At 43.6% G+C, this 20,313-nt stretch overlaps 1 protein-coding gene across 4 annotated transcripts in view; it reads left to right on the forward strand.

Annotated features, from left to right (window-relative positions):
• Nucleotides 1-243: 243 nt before the first annotated feature.
• st8sia3 (ST8 alpha-N-acetyl-neuraminide alpha-2,8-sialyltransferase 3) overlaps nucleotides 244-20,313 on the forward strand; it is a 35,835-nt gene continuing 15,765 nt past the window's right edge. For 2 of the 4 annotated variants that reach the window (XR_014570922.1, XM_083793187.1), the window contains exons 1-4: nucleotides 244-925; nucleotides 14,204-14,305; nucleotides 16,133-16,255; nucleotides 19,950-20,285. Coding sequence is in view for 3 of the 4 variants with exons in the window: in XM_083793187.1 (XP_083649313.1) it covers nucleotides 621-925; nucleotides 14,204-14,305; nucleotides 16,133-16,255; nucleotides 19,950-20,285 (866 nt within the window). In the remaining variant the exon portion in view is untranslated. Of the gene's footprint in view, nucleotides 926-13,760; nucleotides 13,791-14,203; nucleotides 14,306-16,132; nucleotides 16,256-19,949; nucleotides 20,286-20,313 lie in introns of all 4 variants that reach the window. The other 2 variants (XM_083793188.1, XM_083793189.1) reach the window with 2 other exon arrangements.

Consider the following 20,313-nt stretch of genomic DNA (forward strand, 5'->3'; position numbering starts at 1 on the left):
CTCTCTCCCCAATTCAAATGAGCTTTATTGGCATATGGGGAAAAAAACGTTTACATTGCCAATGTGCCAAAGCAAAATTGGAAGAATCAATTTGTGTGTAGTGTGTACATTACAATAAATCTTGCATGTGAATGTGAATAAAATGAAAGGGCATTAAAAGCCGTGTTGTTAGGCTACATTGCAACTTTGATGAAAGACTATCTTACGAAAAATAGTTATATACATAGGGAATCTCTGCTGTCTGAGTCACTGACTGTAAAATCTGAGTCTCTCTCTCTCTCTCTCTCTCTCTCTCTCTCTCCCACCGCTTGATAACATCCGCTACGTAAACTCCGTAAGTCAAATGCGTTTTTTTTGCGCATTTTCTCGAATCTCGTCGTCCTTCCTCCGGCGTACGTCCTCCCCTCATGTAGTCATTTTGTGTCCATCCCCCCTCTCTCCTCCATCTGTCTTTTATTTCCACCCGGCGTCTGTCTCTCTCTCTCAGCTCGCCTCTCACGGTCTTTTAATAAACGCGGTCGGTCGGCCGCCGGGTGTACAGTGCTGCTGCTTGCAACTCGGTCCCGCTGTGTCCTGATCGTCCGTCACCATATCGTATCCTTCTCGCCTTCTCTTTTTGGATGCGGTTCCTGTCCTCGGTGCTGTCCTCTGCCTCCTCCACGTCCTCCGCGCTCCTCGCATTCACACGCCGGGGATGTCAGCGGCTCGGCCCGGCTGTGCAGGGCTGCAGCTCGGCTGGCTCGTCCTCCGGCAGAATGGTGCGTCTCGCCAGCGCCCTGGGGCTCGTCATGTTCAGCGTGGCTCTGCTCATTCTGTCGCTCATCAGCTACGTGTCCATCAAGAAGGATTTCCTCTTCAGCACGTCGCCTAGGTATGCCGGAGCTGGCGGGGGCCCCAGGATGTACATGTTCCACGCGGGGTTCCGGTAGGTGGATTGGACGAAGTTTGTGTGTGTGTTTGATTGATGCATTCTGTGCCTTTTGGTTTACTGTAGGTCTATTTGTCTTGACTGGGGGTTCCAGGGGGTCCCCAGATAAATTATGGATTAGGAAGGAAACATATAGGTGGGGGTACCCGGTACCATGCAGGGCAGGGCTTCTCAGAGTGGGTCAGAGGGTGCCTCAGAATACTTTGATAATATTTGGAATTCATCAGTGTCACTTCATTTTAACCACTTAAACCCTATAGGCCTATACTTGGTAAAACTGACCTGAGTTGAATTGCACTTGGTGTGATCTTTTTCAGCCTTAGCCCCTCTCGGAACCCTCCATAAAGCTTTTCTGAAATTTGGATGTCGCTTTATTGTAGGGTCCCTGTTCATAACTATATTCTCGTATGGGAATTTTGGAACGCGGACATAAATATGCTCCGTAACATCGTATCTGCGGCGTTTGACGGCCTTTTTTTGTTTGAGTTATTCTGAATTCATGAACTATAAGTACCTATACAAACCGCTGCGAATATCTCCTGTGGCGCGGAAGCCGTTAAGTATTTTTAATCTTTGTTTGACCGATTTGGTCGCTTTATTTCTTCTTGTTTGTTTACCGTTTATTGTACCGCCTCCCGGTGTGCGGTTGGCTTGTGCCGGCTACGTCCCTGCCTCTGATCTGCTCTGTCATAGCTATAGCGCCACTAGCTAGCCAGATAGGCGGTACAATGAGGTGTCAATAAACAAGGAAGGAAGAGAAGAATCAAAGCGACCAAATCGGTCAAATAAAGATTAAAAATACTTAACGGCTTCCGCGCCACAGGAGATATTCGCAGCGGCATGTATGGGTACTTATACTTCACAGATTCAGAAGCCCTCACACGAAAAAAAGTCGTCAAAGAGCGCAGACAGGCGTTATCCACGTTGTTTATGTTTTATGTATGTCCGCGTACCAGGTGGCAGGATACTGCTGGAACAGGACCCCATGATCTGGGTCTAAAAAATTTCAGAAACTTCAGTACCGGGGGCACGGTGGCACAGTTGGTAGTGCTGTCGCCTCACAGCTAGAAGGTCCTAGGTTCGATTCCCGCTCGGGGCGCTGTGGGTGCTGGCGGCGTGTTTCCTCCTCCGTGTCATCAGTGCCCATACCCGAAGGCGGGGTTGGCGAAAGGGCCTTTCTGTGTGGAGTTTGCATGTTCTCCCCGTGTCCCCTAGGGTAGATACCCTCACAAAAACATGCAGTAATCCTGGTCTCTAAACTGCCTCCCCCTGGCCAGCCGGGAATGCCTGATGGAGGGGAAAGGAACTGGTTGGAATAACGTGTTCCTTCCACGCGCTACGTCCAACCAGGGAAACTCCCCCCTGTCAGGTGTAAAGGAGCAACTTGGACACTCAAGCATGAAGGAAGCATGAGTTAAGTCCGTTGCTCTCCCCAGGTTGGCGGAGGGTTTGTACTAGAGCCCAGGATCACATTAGATGATTGACACAGGGGTGAAAAATGGGTTAATCGTGGGATAAAAAATATATAAAAAAAAAAAAGAAACTTCAGTACCATTGGGTTCTGCTTGGAGGGCTATTTCAGCCTATACATCACACGTTATTTTCTGCCTGTCCTAATGGAAACAAATATTCTCTCCAGTTTTCATCGTAACACACTGTATCTTTTGGGGATTTATATATTTACATACCGTTAATATGAGAAAAGGTGCTAATGTCATTCAGGCCAGGGTGCCGTGGATGGAAAAAGTTGTTTACGGGGGAGACCTGAGCCAAAAATGTTTGAGAACCACTGCACTATAGGGACATCTGGCACCGGCAACTGTGTTTATCATCCTACTGGTTAAAAAAAGTTTCCTTTTAGTAGTTGCACACAAGTGTGTGTGTGTGTGTGCGTGTGTGTGCGTGTGTGTGTGTGTACAACCTGTACTGTAGCTCTACTGGACTGGTTACAGGCAGCGGTGGTTTTCAATGTGGGGTCTGCTGATCCTTAATTGAGGGGGTTCCAGGGGGTCCTCAGCTGATCCTTAATTGAGGGGGTTCCAGGGGGTCCTCAGATCAATTATGGATCGTTAGGAACCAAAATGGACCCCTGAGCCCACTCCACACCAACAAGTCGCCATGCAACTCCTTGCAACATGCAACTATTAAATGGACCCTTATGGTTATTTAACCTGGATGTAACATTGATGATAAACCTTGACAAGCTATATAGAGACCTAGCCAAAGCAGTTCTCAACAGGTACAAACAAAACAGAATAAGAAAGAAATAGTAATTTGGTTATATACATTTGGTTCCACTTGTAACTCTCAGAATCACTCTCTTTGTAATACCTTTTTTTGTAACAATCACTGCTCCTTTCTTTACAGAATACCTAATTATATGACCTCACCTCTTTATGCTTCCTGTATTTTATTTATAATGGTTAAATAAGAAAGAAATAGAGAACATATAGGCTTAGGACAAATAGCGAGCATTCTGCTAGCTAGCCTTTTGCTGTGATGATTTGACTGACATATATATCCAAAGAAGGCCTTAGTTTGTATTGTCGCCTGAGGGGCTCTGTCCACAAAATAAGGTTTGTTTTTAGCTACCAGCTCCATTCTGCCATGCATTTCTAAGGTAAAACTCGCTAAGAGCACTCTTCTTCCCATCAATGTGCCTTGTGTTTCGGTGCTCTCAGCAGGTGGCATTTTTAAGCAGAGCGCCCTGGGTGTGTTAAGTAGAAAACAGTTTGACCCCCTCTAATATGTGTCGTATGGCAAGTCTATGTCATTTTAATGTTTGCTTAGAGCACTTAAATTATGTTTTTCGTTTGCCAGCCAAGTCTATGGACTTTAATGTTTGTTTATGGCACTTAGGATGTAATTTGTTTGCTAGCCAAGTCTATGGACCTTTATTTCCGTCTATCAGCCACTGGAGTATATAGTGTGGTGGTGTTTACCTGCAGAGACAGATGGCTCTCTCGCTGTATTTTGATGTTTTCACTGTGGTTTTTTGGTAGCCCCCCAAAAACTCCCTATGTACCAAACCAAACCACCAAAATACAGCAGTGTGTTTCTGCAGGTAAACACCACCACACTACCAGTGGCTGATGACTGCTGCTATAGGGAAATGATTGGCAACAAATTCATTCAAAGTTAGAAAATTAAAGTACCGGTATACTCACAGCGCTTCACTTTGTGCCTCGCTGTAAGCTTGTACTCAGTACAACTGCTGTTTTTGAACATTTTTGAAAAATCTTGAAAGTGTGAGAACTCTTTGATTTAGAAGGCATTCATAGAATCGGCCTCATGTCTTAATGGGTTAAAATGCAATGGACCGCGGCCTACCCATGGGTCGGCTGTACAGGCATTTTCAAGATTTTCAACTCAGCCTTGATCCACAAACGGTTGGCCGATGTAGGTTATTTGTACAAATAGCACTGATTACACTGTGATCAAACCAAGCGCTTCAAAACCAAGCGTCCCATGCACCTTGGAAACGCTCAGGCATTCATCATCCTGAATCATTCTGATATCCAACGCTCTCTGCCATGAAAGAAACACTTTCTCTTGAGTCCACAGTCTGGACACAGAAAGGCTACTAATAGTAGCCAAGGGGGACCTGCTAGCCTACAGTAGCTACAGTAGCAGTGGCTCATTTACCGCAACAGTAATTCCCCATCACACTCAATGGGTGATGGGTGACCTGTCTTTACTGTGCTCTGTTCAGCATATATACAGTCTAGCTGCCTTCAGGGAGCGGTGCCTGTACTTTAGACCAGTGGTTCTCAATCTGTGAATGACTTAAGACCTTTATAATACTTAAAAATCACACCCGTGTGAAGTGAGGGGCACTCTCATCATCATAATTAATACATCATCTCATTCCAGCCAATGAGAATTTGCGTCCTCACCTTCATCTTCAATGTTTGTGTTTACACAAACAATCAAAACCTTCCATTCATTGTCCATGGCATTTAATGTTTGTGTTTACACACAGTACACTAAAAGCTGGATATGCCCCTCATATTTATCTGTGGTACCAAGTCAAACACAATTGAATGCTAGTGCTTTTCAGGGCGGGGAGGATGGCGTCACCAGTTCAAATATGATTATTCATGGCCTTAAACAGGTCGAGAACCACTGCCATATGACACTGTTTTGCCAGGAAATCTGTCTTGATTGTAGCCTAGTACATACATGTATAGTACTCTGATGTCTGTCTAAACCTGCCTAAAGATTGCTATTAGGGAGCTGTCTTTATGTCTATTACAGCAGACTGTTTAAGTTCTATCTTCGGCAGGCCAAAGGCCAGGGCCGGAGATCATCCGGGCCTCATGGTGGCGCTATACAAGCCCACAAAGCCCCCGTTTTGGCCTTTTGCTGTTGAACCATAGGTCGGAGACTCGCAATGTTTTCTTTCCCTGGATTCCTTGGATCGTGATTTGTGATGTAACTTCCCCCATAGGCCATGTCTCTTTATGACTCGGCAGAGTTTTCCTTTTTGCAATTTCATTGAAATACACTTTGTTACTCGTACAGATTTACATATTATTTAATGCCTGGAGGTGGTTATTGACAGAAACGTTGAGTAAATAAAGTTGTCCTTATTGTGCAAGTGCTGACGGTGTGCAAGTCATTTTAATGCATTCTACAGTCTACACCCGTCTTTGAGCTTATCCGGTGTGCACAAGACTTTGTTTCCTAAAAAAAAAAGTAAAATTGTAGTAAATGTATTCTTCCCACCATTGGAATGTAGATAAAGATGGCTGTTTATTGGCTGTCTCAGCGCACCTCTTTGTCGATCAGTGCCAATAAAGACAGCTGTATTGAGCAGAGGATGTTGGTTTCCCCCAGGCAGCCGCCCACTCCATCTCTGACCTGTCTTATTGCTTCATCTCCTGTCCCTCTAGCTCAGCGGTTCCCAACCTGTGGGTCAGGACCCCCAAGGGAGTCCCCACTTGAGTTGTGGGGGGTCAGATGACAGTGAAGTGGCCATTTATTTATATCTAAAAAACAAACAAATTAAATAATGGGAAAAAAGACAATTACTACTACAGCAAAAGTAATCAGCAAAATGTACTATAAAAACTGGTCAAACATTGACCAAATTGTCAAATAATAGTTCAAATATGATTATTTTGGAGGGGTCCTAAGTTCAAATATGATTATGTTGGGGGTCCTAAGTTCAAATATGATTATTTTGGGGGATCGCGGCTTGAGACGGAATGAGAACCACTAGCTTTCTTTATCCTTTTTTTAAAGTAGGGATGGGATGATAATCGTCGTTATAATCATTTATTGTTGTAAAGATAACGTTCACAATAATTGTATTGCAGAGATTTTAATTTACCATGAAATTGTCCTCCGTCATACACTAGGGTGAATTAGCTGTTGTTGGGCTGCAAATTCAGTGCCACTTAAACCCTCTATACTTACAAAAATAGAAGATCATCAAGCTCGCAACTTTCGCAAGTACTCGAGCTTGTAGATCGGCTATTTTTGTTAGATATATAGAATAGGGATGCTGGGGTAGCTGGTGGTTCAAGTGGTTAACAAAAGTGGCATTTCAAGTTTTAAGCATTTTTTTTTTATTATCGTGATATCGTTAATCGCTATTATTTTTCCCACAGTAATCCTGACGTGTAACCTCCATATCGTCCCATCCCTATCTCTGGGACCCTAATCTACACTGTCAAATCTTCAATATTACTCTCTTGAGTGTACAGCACACAATAGAAATTGGTTCCATTTGTACACTCAGAGACTTTGTACACTCTCAGACCCTGTAAAGGTCCATGTTGGACCCCTCGTGGTCCCCGGACCACACGTTGAGCGAAGCACTACTCTCTCTATTCATAAATCCCTATTCACCCACACACTGTTTGTTTATGTGTGAGGGTCGTTAGCGGGTCATCAGCGCAACGAAAGCTAACCTTTCACCACAGGCCTCACAAATAAGAAGCAGCCCTTGTTTCAGTCTCACAGTCATGCAGGTTTGAGATTCCATTGTGGGGCTTGTACGGGTTTCATGGCCCATATGGTCCACATCATCACAGCACCGATGAAAACACAAACAAACAAAAAATCACGCAGGATTATTAACCCATTAAGACCTGAGGCCGATTCTAAAAAGAAATAAAACCTGTGTTGCCGTGTCAGTGGTTTTCAAACTTGTTCATGTTAAGTGTGATTTTGTAGAAAAACCTCAGTCTGGCTCTAACAGGCTGGGTGGTGTGTGACAATTCAGTTGAGGTATTCCTTTGATTCCGGGCGGCGGGCCCGGGAGAACAATAACGCAACATGGAGACAGTATCACGCTATAGGTTCACAAAGTTTATTACAGCGAATACATATAGTGCTGGATAGTGACGTGACAACAAGATACGACGCATACTGTAGAAACGTGACATGATAATGACAATGCTGACCTCACTGGCGACATCCAACAGATGCCCCTTGTATCTATAAAGTGCATGCAGGCTGTAGTACAAATATTTCAAAGAGTTAAAAATGTTTGCTTTAAAAATAGATAGATTTTTGCACACATTTTCCTCTTTTTTGTTTTGAATAGCCAAACAAAGTTGCCTATAAAATAATAGTGAATATGGTTCAAATCTAAAATGACACGGATGCCTTCCCGGTTGAAATGGGTGAATATATATATATATATATATATATATATATATATATATATATATATATATATACACCGGTGTGTATATATATATACCGGTATATATATTTGTATTAATTTCTTGTTTTACAATTAGCTCATGCATTTGAAGGGACATTATGGGCCTGTTGTTTTTCATTAGTGACCAAGTTTATCGTCATAATGCACTCTCACACAGTACACTATCCATTGTGTGTCTTGGCTCTCAGCCTTTAAAACAATGGTAGATCAAAAATAGACATGCATACTGTACAAGAAGCAATTCTAACGTGTGTGCGTGCGTGCATGGGTGCGTGCGTGCGTGCGTGCATGCGTGCGTGCGTGCGCGTCCAGTGCAGTGCAGCGCAGGGCAGTGTACAGAATATCGTCTCTTGTCGGGTGGAAACCTCATATGTCAAACTGTTACTTTTAAGGATTCAAATTCAAAAGTACCAGATCGACAAGCTCAAAATGTGTCGGTTCTGCTACTTTGGATGCTTTTGTGTGGCTCTGTACTACTATGATCAAGTAGGTTAATTTACAAAACAATACGGAGATAAGAGGTTTCTGCCCGACATCAACGATTATGATATAATGTCTCCCAAAAGGGGAATTAAGAGGTGAGACAATAAAAACATGCTGCTCTCATTAGAATGGATGATGACGTCACCTCGCCGCTCTATCTCTGCTGAATCAGAGGTGAGCAGCAGGGCCATGCAGATGGCATTCCAAGGCGGGGGTGGGGGGCGGGTGTTCAGAGCGTGCACCACGCAGCTTTTGGGAGTTTTCACAGACATTTACAATCAATCATGCTTCTCCGAGGGTCTCCTCCTGTTTCCAATCGGCTACAGCAATTCCAGTGCCGGACAAAAGCAGGGGAACTGGTTTAACTGTCTGTCGTATACCATAGCCCTCACCCCCATAGTGAGCAGAGGCTTTCAAAACAGCTGATCAATAGCAGGCTGCCGCCCGCACCGGAACCCCCACCAATTCACATACCAGCAAAACAGATCCGCAGATGATGCCATAGTCACAGGCACTGCACACTGCTCTCTCCCACCTGGAGGAGAGGAGCTCCTATAGTGAGAATGTTGTTTATAGAGGACAATTCAGCATTCAACGCCATGGTCCCCTCCAGACTCGGGTGCCTACTGTACGGACTCAACCCCCTAGCGTGCATGCATGCACCTCAATCCTGGACTTGTTGTTTTGGACACCGGGTGGTGAGGATGGCTGGTTACTGCCTGGTATGGGAACTGTACAGTCCCCAAATGCAAATGTTTGCAGAGGGTTGTGCTGACAGCCCAGCACATCATTGGAGGAAAGCTCACAAGACCTTAATAGTCATCCCAACCATGGACTGTTAAGGCTCATACATAGTCTGGACTTTCGGTGGTGGGGTGACCACCGAACTACAACATGACGTCACGAGCCGCGGTGAAGAGCAAACCACCGCCACCGCTCCAGCCCTTCTCTCTGTTTTTACTCACCACCGCTCAGCGTTATTTCAGCTCCGGTGGTCAGCTCACCACCGGAGCGGTGGTCACCTCACCACCGAAAATCCAGACTATGAATAGGCCTTTACAGTCTGCACCTTCAAGCACCCCAAAGTGTGCTAAGACCAATGTACATACTTTATTTTTCTTCTTACAATTGGTTATTATTTTATTAGTTCTTTGTTACTGTTTATTATTGATGCTACAATGTTGAGGAACCAAAACGGGTGCAAAATTATACTCTTGTGTGCGATATGTACAGCGGTGGAACTTAATCTTTTGCATATACTCTAGCCATAGTAATTGTAGTTTGTGTTGTCATGATGGCAGTCGTCATACTGTGGTAGCAGCAGTAGTGGTGGTGGCTAAAGTCATAGTGACAGTAGCAGTGTTGTTGTGACTAATACCGGCCCATTCAAGCCTGGGGACAAGAGGGCATCTGTCACTTAATCCAACAGTCATCAACTAGCACAGTACACATTCTCATTCCTTACTGGGGTCTCTCGATGTCCCTCTCTCTCCCTCCCTCCCTCCCTCCCATACTCTCTGCCTGTTTTGTCTGTGTTTGAACCCTCCACTGTTCTCTCTGTGTCTATATTTGTCTCTCTCCTTTTTGGTCTCTATTTGTGCATCTCTCTTTTTGCTCATGTGTCCCTCATTGTCTCCACCAGGCCGAAGGCATGTGGGGAGAGTATGTTTTGCACTCCGTCCGTCCGCGTGTGTGTGTGTCCGTGTGTCCGTGAACAGCTAATCTCGGCCACCGTTAACCCGGTCGATGCCATATTTTGCACACACACTCCCTGGATGCCAACCATGAACCTCTGCCCCAAACTTTCCAGAACGGCCTGTTATAGCGCCACCAGGAGGCCGCTTTGTGCAAAACAAGTTTTTCAATGCCATATTTTGCACACACACTCCCTGGATGCCAACCATGAACCTCTGCCCCAAACTTTCCAGAACGGCCTGTTATAGCGCCACCAGGAGGCCGCTTTGTGCAAAACAAGTTTTTGCACAGTACACCTACAGATTTTGTCCAAACATCACGCAAATTGGTACACAGTCTCTCTAGAGCCATTCAACGAAACGGGTCTTTCAGATTTATCAGACTCCATCCTGATTGGTTAAGATTGGCTTCCAAAGTTCACAGGAGTGCTCAGTTTCAAACAAAATGCTGCAAATCATGAACACATCGCGTGATTTCCGTGAAATTGTGCACCCACATTCCCACTAGGCCGAGGACGAAATGCCACATGAACAATTTCAACTCAGCCTCAAGGTGGCGCTATAACTGGCCCAAAAGTGTTTTTACCTCTAACTGCACGGATCTGTGGATAACCTGGTGGAGACCTGTGCCCAGAAGGGCACTTTTTCTAGTTGTCTCTCTCTCTGTGTTACTGAGACATCTGCTCAAATTGTTTTTATCCAACAACCCCAGACTACAAAATGGCAGAGATAACAGGATGGCTGGTGGGTGGGGGGCATTGATGAATTGATGAAAATGAATGAGATTGTTACAGTTGAATAGCCATATTGCTGCCTCTCTGCAATCAACATTGTGACATTTAACCACTTAACCCTTTAAAATATGGAAAGCATCTGTAATTTTATTTTTTATTTTATCCACTTTTTTATTCAGCTCTTTGCGTGTCATTGGAACTAAATATGTTTGAGATGGGGGTCATCTCACAATACATATAATGTTGGGGCCAATTGACATGAAAATGTTTGAGCACCATTTATATAACAAGAGAAAGCTGTTAGGACATTTTTTGAATTCGGACTCTTAACATACCGTACTTAGTTTATCAGGCCTCCCCAGGGCTCTATCCTAGGCCCCCTCCTTTTGTCCCTCACTCCCTTTATACTGTATGCCGTTGCCAATTAAAGAACCACTTCACCACTTTTCAACTTATCTTCATATAATTGGTCCTCACTAATGTTCATGATTAAATACCAAAAGTTTTTCCCCTACTCAGTCTGTGTCTCATAGGAGGGCTGTGGGCAGTTCAGAAACACGTCCACCAGTGACATCATCGTTAGGCAGATTATGTTTTAAACAAGATTTATTTTTAAATATATTTAGATTTGTATTATCATGAGAACGATGGCTTCCATTTTCGCATTGCAACTTTTCAGGAATAGAAAGCCTGCAGTTTCTATTAGCTTGGATTCCCCAACGATGATGTCACTGGTGGACGGGTTTCTGAACTGCCCACAGCCCTTCTATGAGACACAGACTGAGTAGAAATAAAATGTGCTATTTTATCATGAACATTAGTGAGGACCAGTTATATGAAGATAGGTAAAAAAGTGGTGAAGTGGTCCTTTAAGTATCTTTGCTGAAAATGCAACACTTTGTGAGCTTGAAGAGCTGATATCTTCGCCGTGTGTGTGTGTGTGTGTGTGTGTGTGTGTGTGTGTGTGTGTGTGTGTGTGTTTTGGCGGTATATTGACCACGCCATGTGGCGTGAATTCCGTTTGTGTCCGAGCATAGGCGTCGTAACGCCCCGCCTGCCTGTGATTGGTCTACCGACACTGTCCTCCGACGTGGATATGCTGGATCATGATGCCTGGATAGTCTGATGCGAGGTTACTCCGTGGTGGGAAAAGTAGTATGGTATGATACAAGAGAACGCTAACTTATACGTTTTATTTTTGTAGAAGAGGCAAACTAATAATATTGTTTATTCCGTTTGCTTTGATGGAATAATTGATTGAACATGCACGCCATAATATGATTTGATTTGGGTGTGTTCTAAAATCAAGTGTTTGTGTTGTGTAAACTTGAAACATTATTGTACTATAAAAAGGTTATTTTCCCTTCATCTTTATCCTTTTTAGTGTAATAGTATTAGTTTACTATAATTAGATTAATACACGACAATCAACACTATCAAAGCAAACGGCATAAACAATAACTTTGCCTCTTCTACAAAAATAAAACTTACCATACCTCAGCCATGCCTATGCTCGGACACAAACGGAATGCACGCCCCCATGTGTAACTCTGCTCGTAGTGTCCATAGTGTGAAAGCAGCTCTCGGTACCTAGAGCAGAATCCAGAGAGTGTGTTAATGGCGAGCTCGAGGGAGATGTCCTTGGTACTGATTTACAACAGCAGCACCACGTCCATTCATTCTGCTGCTAGCCTGGAATCATTTACAGCTGTCGTCGCTGTTGGTGGCATGAAGCAGCCCAAGGTTACAATGTGAAGCCCTGGGTGTCGGTGTATAACCGAGCGACGTACAAATGAAAGCAAATGGACCCTCGCAAGTGGACACTCGCTTGCTCAGAGTTATACAAATGGATACGCGACGGGTCCCATTTGGTTACATTTGTATTATGTAGTTCTCGTGTTTTGTGCTCATTATAGGTTTGTTTACCCGATTCAATGTGCAGATTGTTATTCCGATGACATGCTTAGAGAGATGACAGGTTCATTCACTTCATTGTACATTGAAACTAGGATGTCAGGTAAACAGATTGTTATTTACAGTAGATGACATATTGCTTAGGCAGATGCTAGTTCCATGGTTCACCTGGCATCCTAGTTTCTTGAGGCACTAACGCAGTTCTCTCTGCATTCTATGCATGGGGTTATTTACCTACCTACCTTGCTTATTGTACTGTATGTCCCTCTGGATAAGAGCGTCTGCTAAGTACTTGAATTTAAAGGGTGTGCTTTACCGTCATTAATGGCACGCCTGCGTTGCTGCAGGGACGAACCCATTGGCGAGTTCTGTAAGCAGCACAGAAGTGTAAAGTAAAGTAAAGTAAAGCACACCTTTGAGTATAATATTACGATTATACAACAGTTACCCTTAAAAAACACTTCAACTCACGTCAAGCTCAGATCGGTGAACCAATAGGATCCACCGGCTGTTTTGGCGCACCCGCCCCTCAGACCAGAAATCACACAGGCTGGGGCAGGCTGTGCTTGTTTAAGCACGGCTAGATGGCTATTTCAACCAATCAGATTGCTTCCCTCGAAACGACCTGTTGTATAATGGTAAATTGTAAATGGTATGCTCTCTGAGTTACGGAGGGATAAATGAACACTGAGGATTTTACTGTGTGTTCTTTGAGCACATTACGTGTATGCACAGACACACGTGTGTTTCTTGTGAGTGAGAGAAGACCGCAGGGTGTGTGGGGGAAGGGTTGACATTTTGAAGAAAACCACTTAGGGACACGTCCATAATGTCAGCTGGCTCTGAATGTGTTCAGCTTTGGGGGATATCGTGTTTAAGAATATAATCCAGTACATTTAACCCATTGAAAGGATCCCTGGCTAATAAGCATAATTGCCCTCTATAACACAAATGTTAAATAAATAAATAAATAAATAAAACACCTTAAATATTTTATTTATTTTAGAAAAGGTTCATCTTTCACGCGATGATACCTTTATAAACATGCCATCAGTGTCTGTGATCTTATAGTACAAGCATAAAATGGGAAGCTTTTCAAATACAGAAGATGTCCTTATGTCCTTATGCACACCTACGGGGAGACAGGTGCGTCGGAGAAATCAACTGGAAGTGTTCTTCCAGAACAGAGTCTTCACTTTACAATTCACAATTTTATTTAAGCATATTTAAGCATTTCAAATACAAAATGTTTACAGTATAACAATACATACAAGTGTTTTTTCTTTTGAGTTTTTGTTTTGTGTCATATTCCCCATGCCGACGTGCAGCGAGAGGCCCCCTCGCAAACCAGACCTGAGGTGAATAAAGTGTGCTGATTTCCCTTTCCTCTCGAACGCTAGAACTCAAGGGAATGTGCTTCCTTCCCTTCTACCCCTTACATTCTTCTGTTTATCTTCTTTCCCTGTTGCAGCATCATGCAACAATATGATCTATTTATTTATCAATGCGCTTCTTACGATGGGCAAAAGGTCTAGAGCTTTCCCGCTGCTGTCCCGCTGCTCAATTTTTGAGCAGTAACACCTTTTCTTTCTGAAAATGAAACAGCATCAGCCAGCTTATGCTTCAGCTATTAGGGCGGCAACCAGCGGTTTCCTCCACAATTTCTATTCTATTTGGCACTTTTTTATATAATTGAATAATCGATCAGCTCGTTTTGTTTAATATTTGTATTTTTGTATCTATCCATCCATCTTCAACCGCTTATCCGTAGTCGGGCCGCGGGGCAACAGCTCCGCCAGAGTGTTCCAGACTTCCCTCTCCAGAGCAACATTATTGACTTCCTCCTGGAGGATCCCGAGACGTTCCAAGGCCAGTGAGTCGATGTGTTTCCTCCAACTGCGCCTTGGTCTGCCCCGGGGTCTCCTCCCAGTGGGACGTGCTTCGAGGACCTCCCTAGGGAGGCACCCGAGAGCTATCCTAACCAGTTGCCCGAACCACCTAAGCCGGCTCCTTTCCAGGCGAAGAAGCAGCGACTATACTACGAGTCTTTCTCGTGTGACTGAACTTCTCACCCTATCTCTAAGGCGCGATTCATACTCCTATTTTAGAGCCGAATAAAAGTCGGTTCGGCTCTGTAGAGCCTACAATGTGACGTCATTTGAGGTTCGGGGGGGGGGCGGGTACCGTCCTAAAGTCGGCTCTTCAGTGCTACTGAAAATTTCTGACCAGCCGAAATCATTTCGTCACTACAGCGGTAAAATAGGAGTATGAATCGGCCCTAAGGGAGATGCCAGCCACCCGTCGAAGAAAACTAATTTCGGCCGCTTGTATTCGCGACCTTATTCTTTCGGTCATGATCCACACTTCATGACCATAGGTGAGAGTAGGAACGGAGATTGCTCGGTAGACAGAGAGCCTTACCTTCTGCATCAGCCGGAGAATCGGAGCGGCAGGTAAGGGGCGGTATTCCAGTCGTTGTACCGCACGTAGTGACAAAAAGAGAGTTGAACCAGAAGCCAAAACTCTCTGTCTACCAAGCAATCTTCGTTCCTACTCTCACCTATGGTCATGTATTTTTTTTATACATCAACGAATGTGATTCCTCACTTTGTTGTACAACAGTGTCGTGCGGTAATAGCTGACCTACAAGGTTGGCTATTTTTGCTATGGTTTAAATATATATATATATATTTTTAATCCATTTAGTTTTTTAACTATATTAAATTGATTAGTTGGATTAACTGTTGCACCCCTATCAGCTATACTGGCCAAGCAAGCAACTGACAACAGAGCCTAGCTCACCTTTGTGTCAAAAATTTGACACAAAGCATCGTAGAGTATGTTCAATTTATGGAGCTGATGATTCTACATTGCACTTTGCTGGCGCGGAGGTTTAATTTAGAACGGCATGAAATATGGCTTAGTTTGGGAAAAAGTCCAGAAATAGGCTAGCTTGCTACACATTAGCCAACAATAATGCAATAAACATTAATCTTGCTTGATGTTAACTTGCTTGCTTACATGAGCAAAACAACCAGATTGCTAATAATCCGTGATTTTGACACGATGCCCTTTGTTTTTTAAAGTTTTGAAGTTACAAGATAAAGATGGTAGTCTACCCTGATAGCTGCATTCATATAATTAAAGGGCTTCCTTTTACAAAGTTTTATTAGCAATTTGGTTAAGCTTCCTCGGTATCACAAATGTATTAAAACCCACTAACACAAGCTATTTTGCTGGCTAAATAATATAAAAGTATTATTATGGACTAATCTGCGTATAGGCTACTGTATGTTTCTGGAGTGTTTCTGTAAACTACTACTATGCTGTTCCAAATGTCTTACCACCCCACCCTTGGCTAAATACTGCTGTTGTTACCAGGATGTTCCAGAGGCTGCTAGAATAAATAACACAGCTGTTGCTCTGATTGCCTGCAGAACTGGTTTAAATCATGTATATAAAAATATAAAAAATTAAAATATATATATACTATATATATATATATAGTTGTATTTAATCCTTTAAAAAATTGCCCATGTACAATACATGCTCACAGCGTGCCGTAGGTAGCGCGTTGCATTTGTGAGCTAGTATAGCCTATTTCCGGTGCATGTCATGGGCACTCGCATAGCGAAGTATAAATTGAGCTCAGAGCATCCTGGTCGTGTTGTCTAAGGTCCTTCTCTCTGGGTCCATGTAGCTCTCAGTTGGCGATGAAGTACCTGGACCCGGCGTTCACGCCTCTGACCCAAGCTCTGAACGAGGGCCTGCAGGAAAGCTCTGCCAAGTGGAAGTACAACAGGACCGCCTTCGTACGACAGAAGTGGGTTTTTTGCATGCACGCACGTACGTGCGCACACACGCACTCGCACACACACACACACACACACACACACACACACACACACACACACACACACACACACACACACACACACACAGTGTGTGTTGAAGTTGATTTAGAAATTCTTGAACACAAAGAGACAAACAAAGAGAATAAAATGAAAAGAAAAGGATATACTGGATTTGTGTGAGACAGTGGTTTTCAAGCCTTTTCATATTTAGTCTGCATTTGATGAGATTTAGCCTCGCAGTTGCAAAACTAAAGAATAGGTCCACAACATTGCCATGCTGTATGTACCATAGGAGAGATAACAGGCAAAGGTTGATCAAAATAACAATTCTTCTACGTATAGACTTCTTGTAAATTAACTCAAGTAATGCAGATGTTTAACAATAATTGAACTCTCAAGAGTTAAAGATCTATACGTTTATTTAACAGGGTCAATACAAAAAACTATGTATTAAGTTGTAAAAACATGAAACCGTTGCGTTGTACATACATAGGGTTTATAGCCAGGGCTATAATTTGCAACCCCAGGGTCCATTTGGTTACCAACTCTCCATCATTTAGCTTGGGACCACCTGGAACCCCCTCAAGGACGACTCGTGGTCCCCGGACCACATGTTGAGAATCACTGGTGTAAGAGAAATAAGAATATATATTTTTCGGCCATTTGTCTGGACAAAAAAAAAAAAAAGATCGTATCTAGTATCGTATTGTGAGTTGAGTGAATCGTTATATTCTGCTATCGCATGTTTGGGGGGAGGGCACCCGCTGACCAGCCTGCATGGGGGCCTACTGACATCTAGTTCCGCGCACGCACGCACGCACGCACGCACACACACACACACACGCATGCACACACACAGCACACACAGAGCAAGAAATTAGGTGGGTTCTTTCTGAACAGGCGGGTTGTCAGACTGTGGCTGGAGATAAAGAGAGACTGAATGAAAGGCTGTGGGAGCCAGCCAGGTTAGGAGAGGACAGAGGAGAGCCTATAGACCGATTCCGTACCGGTTTCATGGTTGCAGCCTACGTATTTCCTGTAGGCGGACTCGACATAGCTGCGGGAGTAAAACCCTCACCAGGCGCACCTCTTCCACTACAGTGAACGGCAGAGTGACTGATGTTAGTTTGCCTCAAACTTTACTCCTTTACCTGCTTTTTTACTAACACTAACATTACAAAAATGCCCAGAACATCGAGATGAACCTGTGTAGTTTATGGCTGCTCCAACAGTAGTGGCAACATAAAAAAAAAAAAAAAAAACGGAATGTCTAATATCCACCTCGGTGGCGGAGACCAGAGCCATTGAGTAATGGTTGAGAAACTTGAGACAAAGCAGTGAAGGGTCCTGAAAGATACGTAATTTCCCAATACCCAATCTTTCTGTTTTATGAACACAAGGCTGCTGTATTTTATACCTCATACTAAGCATTTAAAGTATGAGGTATAAAGTACAGCAGCCTTGTGTTAATAAACAGAAAGATTTGGTATTGGGTAAGACTTGCGTTATGTATCTTTCACTGCTTTGTCTCAACCATTACTCAATGGCTCTGGTCTCCGCCACAGCGGTGGATATTAGACATTCCGTTTTTTTTTTTTTTTATGTTGCCACTACTGTTGGAGCAGCCATAAACTACACAGGTTCATCTCAATGTTCTGGGCATCTTTGTAATGTTAGTGTTAGTAAAAAAGCAGGTAAAGGAGTAAAGTTTGAGGCAAACTAACATCAGTCACTCTGCCGTTCACTGTAGTGGAAGAGGTGCGCCTGGTGAGGGTTTTACTCCCGCAGCTATGTCGAGTCCGCCTACAGGAAATACGTAGGCTGCGACCATGAAACCGGTACGGAATCGGTCTATACAAACCTGTGGGCTGTGAGGCTACTGCAAGCAGGCCAGCACATACCTGGCTGGCAATATAAGTTAGTGATAATAATTTGTAACCTTAACTAACTAATGTAAGAAAGAAAAAAGAGAGAATCGGTTTTCATTGTGATACCGATAAAGGAACTTAATGGGTTAAGTGTATTGTGTTTGTTCCACAGTTGTCTAGTCTTCTCTTGGTTGTTGTCTCTAGAGCAGTGGTTTTCAACCAGTGGTCCTTGAGGGGAGAGTTGGTAACCTGAGGTTTCCAGGTGGTCCCCAGCTAAATGATGGAGAGTTGGTAACCTGAGGGGTTTCCAGGTGGTCTCCAGCTAAATGATGGAGAGTTGGTAACCTGAGGGGTTTCCAGGTGGTCTCCAGCTAAATGATGGAGAGTTGGTAACCTGAGGGGTTTCCAGGTGGTCCCCAGCTAAATGATGGAGAGTTGGTAACCTGAGGGGTTTCCAGGTGGTCCCCAGCTGGAGTGTTGGTATTAGTTTCATTTTATGCTCTCAAGAGTTAAATTATTGCTAAACATCTGCATTACTTAATTTACAAGAAGTCTACACAATTTGAGAATGTAGAAGAATTGTTATTTTGATCAACATTAGCCTGTTATCACTTTTATGGTACCACATCAAATCACAAATCTCATCAAATAGTGTTCCGTGGCTCAAAAGCCGAATACATAAAGGGCCTCGATATGAAACGGTTTCCCACTGCTCTAGACTAGTATTACACTTTATACAAACAGTAGAGGAGACAAGGGTTGTGCTGATATATATGCACATATTACATTAATATGCATATTGCTAATATGCATACTATATTACCGCTAAACTGTATGTATGTTTATCTAATACTATCTACTGTTCCATCATATGTAATTAAATTAAATGTAAATGAAGCCCTTCATAAGCCCCCCCCACCGCAGTACACTGACATCTGAATCATAATGATAATTGTTTCTGACCCGGTAGAAACGGGTCAGGTCGCTATGCGTCCTTTCGCTGATCCTTTGTTTTAACCTGTTTAACCCATTTTGGGGCGGGAACCCCTTTTGGTGTTAGCATTATGCTATGCTTTAGCTATTGAAAAATAGCAGATCTACAAGCTCACGAGCTTGTACGTCTGTTATTTTTTTTTAATCGAAGAACGACTGATATAGAAACATAGCTTTTTCAGAAAACTGTTTTAGAAGGCATTTGTAGAATCTGATCTCAGGTCAAAATGGGTTAAACAGGGGAAGCGTACGTGTCATTTTAACCGTTCTTTTATGGTTTGACTATTAAAAAATTGCAGATGTACTTAGCTCACGTTGTGCCATGAGCTTGTAGATTTCCTTTTTATTTATTTTTTATTTATTTAGTTTTGGAAAAAAAATAGCAAATCTTTGAATAGATATATCTTTAAAAGCGAATATTTTTAACTCAAAGCTGGCGGCCTTGACATGAAAATGTTTTGAGCACCACTGATATAGCAACACAAGTTCTTCAGAAAAAGAAGGATTTAGAAGGCAATTTGTAGAATTTAATTGAATTAAATAATCTTCATTTTGCTTTCTTCTGAATGTTTTTTTAGTGTACGTGACCCACAAATGGGTCCCGACTAGCAATTCTAAGGGGTCCTTGAGGGAGTTCCACGGGGTCCCCAGCTAAATGATAGTTAGGAACCAAATGGATCCTTATGCGTCTGTAACTCAGAGAGTGTACGGGTCCATTTGGTTCAATTTGTACACTCTCAAAAAAGTGTGAGAACCACTGTTCTAACGCATCATGCTGTAACCATCTCTCCTCCTCCTCCAGGAAGGAGATCTCGCGGTACATCGACATCCCACACAACTTCTCGCTGACGCGCGGGGCGGTGCGCCTCGGCCAGCTCATGCACTACGACTACTCCAGCCACAAGTACGTGTTCTCCATTGGCGAGAACTTCCGCTCGCTGCTGCCCGAGGCCTCGCCCATCCTCGGCCGGCACTACAACGTCTGCGCCGTGGTCGGCAACAGCGGCATCCTGACGGGATCGCGCTGCGGCGCCGAGATCGAGAAGTTCGACTTTGTGTTCCGCTGCAACTTCGCACCGACCGAAATCTTCAAGAGGGACGTGGGCCGACGCACCAACATGACCACCTTCAACCCAAGGTTAGTATTGACACATTATTAACCCATT

This window comes from Protomyctophum parallelum (genome assembly GCF_964188405.1).
Source record: "Protomyctophum parallelum genome assembly, chromosome: 21".
NCBI classification, from domain to species: Eukaryota; Metazoa; Chordata; class Actinopteri; order Myctophiformes; family Myctophidae; genus Protomyctophum; species Protomyctophum parallelum.